The 5,913-nt window shown below is 41.4% G+C and overlaps 1 protein-coding gene across 1 annotated transcript in view; it reads right to left on the reverse strand.

Annotated features, from left to right (window-relative positions):
* LOC101845052 (small G protein signaling modulator 1) overlaps nucleotides 1-5,913 on the reverse strand; it is a gene marked incomplete at its 5' end in the record, with an annotated part of 46,304 nt that overhangs the window by 14,403 nt on the left and 25,988 nt on the right. Inside the window, 5 exon segments of the mRNA XM_013089801.2 lie at nucleotides 636-895; nucleotides 2,053-2,289; nucleotides 2,990-3,058; nucleotides 4,728-4,873; nucleotides 5,288-5,352. Coding sequence (XP_012945255.1) covers nucleotides 636-895; nucleotides 2,053-2,289; nucleotides 2,990-3,058; nucleotides 4,728-4,873; nucleotides 5,288-5,352 — 777 coding nt within the window.

Raw genomic sequence — 5,913 nt, forward strand, 5'->3', positions numbered from 1 at the left:
GATTTTCTAAAATTACAGAGACAGAAGCGTCGGCCTACAAAAGCGATCGGTGAAATAAAGAAATTAAGCTTTTTGCAGCAAAACTGTCTCAAAACTGAAAAAACCATGGGCGTCATGTTCTGGAGAATATTTCAAAGAAACTTTTGGCGAAAACTGCATGTCGATCGATCGATGCAGCCATTAAAAACCTTTTGAATAGCAACATTTGGCCACCACAAATAGATAATAGAAAAAAGAAACTGAGTACTTTCTCTGTATATCAGGGTAGCATTATATTAAGCAATCATACAAGAGGAAAGTTGTTTTTCCCCAATGTAAAATTCACCACTCAAAAGGAACAAAAACTGATGCTAAACAGAATCTTGATTTAGCATCCACTATAACACACTCTTGTCTCATTAAGTTAAAATTTTCGTCTTGAATGATATTTTAGAAATTTTTGTATGAATTTTCCAAAAAAATCTCCACAACAACAGTTCTAAGATACATGCTGCTCATGATTTACAAAAGCAGTGAATCAAGTATTTAACCTTGAGCAAGGTAATACTTATTATTCTGATTTTTCTCTCTCAATAATCGGAAGAAGAAGAAATTTATGACTAAAAACAAAGAAATAAACAGCGAAGCACACAAACCTGTCGGTCTCTGTCGTGGTGGAACCACCCCTGGCAATCGAGTCTCCCATACCGTCGTCCGGACTTTCCTGAAGAGAGTTATCTTTCTTGACGACCATGGGTGGGGTCTCTGTGCCAACGCCCCGCTCGACGGTAGAGGAAGTGATGGACAGCTCCATGCTGGTCTTGCGGTCGGAGGAAGGAGTCGTGCGGGCTGTCGAGCTCTCCTCTACCACAGTCTCAGGGCGAGAGAGCTCTTCGGATTCGAAAGATACGAAAACCTGGAGAGGTGAAGGGATTGTAAATAGAGCGCAGTCCAGTTTAACCCTACCCGCACGTCGTGTTTTACTATCGTATCCATACGAGGTGGGGAACTCAGTGCCCCCACTTTCCAAAGAGGAAATTTACTCGTTAATCCGATCCGTACGCTTTGCATAGCAGTCAGTCAAAATGATTTTTTGAGAAATACCAAAAGTTTCAAAGAGATCTTTGCACTAGAAGTATTCTTAAATGTGAAGAATACAACCCCGGGAGTACAAAATGACCCTAGGGCGTACGGAGAGGGTTAATGGTTAAACAACACAAAGGCCTTGAAGGGGCCAAAAATGTGGTTGTTGAGGTAAACTAAAATTGAGAGGAAGTAGTAAAGGATGTACTATTTAGTCTAAAGAGAGCGAATTTCAGTTGGAATAACACAAAGGCCTAAGGGCACCCAAAATGTGGTTGTTGAGGTAAACTAAAATTGAGAGGAAGTAGTAAAGGATGTACTATTTAGTCTAAAGAGAGCGAATTTCAGTTGGAATAACACAAAGGCCTAAGGGCACCCAAAATGTGGTTGTTCAGGTAAACTAAAATTAAGGGGAAGTAGCAAAGGAATATGATTGTAGAATAGAATATAGATTGGAGAATATGAAGTACATTAGAGTATAATATGAATTAGATTAGAAAACATGAATTACATTTGAGAAATAACTGGGGAACCATAATCAATGACGTCTGATTCAGATCTGGATAAACGATAAGAAGGAGGAGAAACATCTCGTCACTACATCGCCATTTATGGCAAGGAAGAAGCAAATCTGGGCCTAATGATGGCAACAATAGAGATAGAGAAAAGAAACTAACACTCTCCAACAACCAGCACACAACTTACACATCCTGAAAATTACACAAACTGTTCTCCCAGGCCATATTGTGAGTACCCAGCTGTCAGCAGTGACTTGAAGCTATAGTAACTTATTGAATACTTAATCCTGGAGTCCTCCTTTGACACTTTATACTTGCTGATGAAAAGATTAGAGGTGTTACAAGAGAGGAAAATACAACGAAAAGAAGGAGGACAGATTAGGATGACAGATGTTTACCTTAGCACACCTGATAGCATTCTGAAGCAATCTCAACTTCCTAGGAAGCATACATTGCAAGCTGCCACACCCACCTCATTACTGAGACTGGAGTCCTTGCGCACAAGAGGGATGTGTCCGTCGGTGCTCTCCTGCGACAGCTTTGCCAGGTTGGCCGCGATGGTCTCCTTGTCTCTCTGGCGTATGATGGCCTCCACGGCCAGCCACTCAGACATGACCTTCTCGTACTCCGTCCTGACCGCCTGCTCCAGACCCACGCGTTCCTCGGGTGTGCTGCCAAACTTGTAGTGGCTCAGCAGGTACGGCCACACCTGTGGCGCGAAAACAGACAAATTGTAATAATAAATAGCATTTATTTTGTTTTTTAGTTTTAGTAGAGGAGAGGATGATGCTTTTGGGAATACAAAAAGGAAGCGGAAAATCTGGCATCCTTGAAGGAAAGAACAGAAGAACACTCAACCAGAAGTGCACTGGCACAATCAGTGGAAAAACCCTCAGCGACATTTTGGAGAGAGCAACGGAGCATCAATAGACATGTCCGGAGTGCAGGGATGTTGCTTCCTGAAACAATGAACAATGAACAATAGTAGAGGTTTTACGGCGCTCGCAACTGCATAAGATCATATGAGCGCCAAGGGGTGGATGTCAACAGAGAAGTCTTTACAAGGAATCAGATTTACTCTACCCACCACTCTAGCTTCAACAGCACGAAGTCTGCTTGTTTATAAACATGTCATTGCTGATCACCACTGTGCAGTGATTGGGTTGATTTTTTTAGTTCAGATTATTGTTTCTTGTTCAAGAACACACCCCAGTGACCACCCACCTAAACACATATGGCTATATGGCTGAACCATGGTCAGAAAAGAATTGAATTCGACAATAAAAACTGATAAGGTGTCTTTCACAAGGAACACAAAAAAATGCGTTGACAAATCCAAACTTTTCAAGGCATTTGACTGTAAGTGTTACAGAAGAAGAGAGGTACAGGTAAAACAGTCTGGCACAAACCTCCCTCCTGAGTTCATGAGAGACTCCTCCGTAGTACACCAGTCGGTACACCTCAGCCGAGTTGGTCACCTGAGGAATAGATTACGTTTGTATAGGTTATGTTTGACACAAGTCACTCATGACCTGAGGAATAGATTAGGTTGGATACAAGTGACTCATGACCTGAGGAATAGATTATGTTTGACACAAGTGACTCATGACCTGATAAAGATGCATTGTATTTTATCTACCATTTGAGGAAGATGCATTGTATTTTATTCACCACAAATGACTCATGACGTCTCAAAAACAAGTTGTGAAAATAAGAATGAGGAAGAGGATGTACATCTAAGATGTATTGGGTAACTGGTCCATGATTTTAATTTTTAGCAAACGTCCATTAGTTCTAGGGAGTGCAAACATTACAACAAATTCACAGCCTCGGTTTTTGCTATTAGTATGACTTAAGGGCACTACTGACTGAAACACCACCTCTACACAAAGCTCAAGGTTGGAAATTCAGAGCAGTGCCACTCAGTGTAGTAGCGCAAACCAAACAAGGAACCGTCTGCTACAAGTCTGCTCAATGGCCAAGGCACTTTGAATGAAATATTGACCCAACCATGGGCAGAGGGGTTTTTGTAAAGTGTTTTACGGCGCTCGCAACTGCATAAGGTCATATGAGCGCGCGGGACACACCAAATATTTTCAGTTGGTAGGAAATTTTGAATTTTGCCCGGGTGGCGGCCGAAGCCTACTCTTATCGATTTTAGACCACCAAGGGATCAGGCAGAGAGAGCCAAAACTCTATGGGAGCCTAGAGGACCTGCTGCTACATACAGTAGCCTCTGCACTACAGACTGGGACATCAATTTAAAGATGAACGAGAAGAAAAGTGTAGTTCAAGTAAAGAGAAATGCACGGACACAATAGTGATCATTTGGTGTAAGTAAGAAAAAGATTGGCCGACAGAAACAACAAAGGGAAAGAAAAAAAGAAGGACCAATCAGAGGCCTTCTCCAACTACCAGCTTCTGGCTCTTACAATATCAACACTTTACAGTCACACAGACAGCAGTACAAAATACCCAATCTGGTCACCCAGCCAGGAGAGTGATTGAAAAGGACTTCTCAGGCCTGTCGAAGAACTACATCAAGTGACTGAAACGGATAATTTTCACCATCGTGTTATTGCGGCAAGTGACCACAAAAGAGCCTGAACTCCCAGAGATACAAAGAAGCTGCACCACAGAAAGATCATCGGCATCCTTTAAAAAAAATTTAGTAGAGGTTTTACAGCGCTCGCAACTGCACAAGGTCATATGAACGTCAAGGGGAGGAAGTCAACAGAGAAGTCTTTACAGGGAATCAGACTCACTCTGCTCATCTCTCTAGCTTCAACAGCACAAAGTCTGCTTCGACTATCAAGGCACCCAGGAAATAGTGGGTTAGTGACAAACATACAAAAGAAGTAGAGGAAAATGAAGATAGTAAGGATTAGGAAAGAAAAAGCAGCAGTTCCCTGTTGTAGATCAGGCACAGAATGAGCATAACATTGTTGAATCAGCTCGTTTACAATTTTACTGAGCTTAAGAACGAGAAATGTCCCCCCCCTTTGGGAATGGCCTGAAGACACTTCAGTCAGTGGCACCGCCCGGGGGAGGGGGGGGGGGGATCGGCGTCCTTCAACGTACGAGACACATGATGTCAGAGACACAATGATGTGACAAGCAGAGAGGGCAACAGACAGACAGACAGACCTTCCCGTTAACACAGAGCTGATTCCACATCTCGGGAGTGAGCCCATTGGCCGCGTCCACAGGGTTGTTCTCGGAGACAATAGCGTGGTAGACCAGACCAGACAGGTGGGTCCTCACGGTCTTCAGATGTCGGCAGTGAGCCAGCCCTGGGGAGGGGGAGTAGAGGAACGGGTTAGAGAGTAGGAAGTAGGTTAGAGAAGAGGATTTGATTATAGAAAAGGAATCATTTTATGGAGTAGGAAGTGGGTTATAGAATTGGGAATTATGTTACAGAAAAAGAATTATGTTATGGAATGGGAATTATGTTAGAGATTAGGAATTATGTTATACAATAAGAATTATATTATAGAAAAGGAATTAAGTTATAGAGTAGGAATCATGTTATAGGACAAGATTTCAATTATAGAAAAAGAATTAGATTATAGAACAGGAAATAGATTAGAGAATAGGCATGCCTCATAGTGATTACAGAAATACTTCAGCATTTGCGTTCTAAGATAGTATAGAACAAGTCTATGACAAGATGTGATGTATCCCCAAAAACAGTAGCAAAGACTCACATCCGTAGAAAGCTCTGGAGATGATTTGTTTGGTCATAGTGTCACACAGCTGCTTGATGTGACTCCTGTGTGGGGAGACAGACGGAACAAATCGTGAACAGATGGAACAACGAACAAATTGTTAACAGATGGAACAACGAACAAATTGTTACCAGATGGAACAACGAACAAATTGTTAACAGATGGAACAACGAACAAATTGTTACCAGATGGAACAACGAACAAATTGTTAACAGATGGAACAAGGAACAAATTGTTACCAGACAGAATAAAGTACAAATTGTTAACGATCAACTGGTGACTCCTGTATAAGGAGACAGAAGGATCAATGCACCAATTGCGAACAGATGGAACAACACAAACTACGCTTGTCAGACATTTATTGGTTCAGTTACCAACAGAAATTCGGTTTTTAAACCACAATGAAAAAATTTACAGGACCTCAAAAGTGTTATCACTCTAAATATATCTTTTTACCATGTTTCCTTTCGAAATGTAAGTTTTTAAAAAATATTTAAATGAAAGTTATGCAATCTCAACATAAAAGAAAACAAATTATTTTTGGCAGTATGATAAAAATACAAAATGGTTTATCGAATGTACAGGTATACATAACATAACCCCCC

This window comes from Aplysia californica, unplaced genomic scaffold (assembly GCF_000002075.1).
Source record: "Aplysia californica isolate F4 #8 unplaced genomic scaffold, AplCal3.0 scaffold01051, whole genome shotgun sequence".
In the NCBI taxonomy this organism is placed as follows: domain Eukaryota; kingdom Metazoa; phylum Mollusca; class Gastropoda; order Aplysiida; family Aplysiidae; genus Aplysia; species Aplysia californica.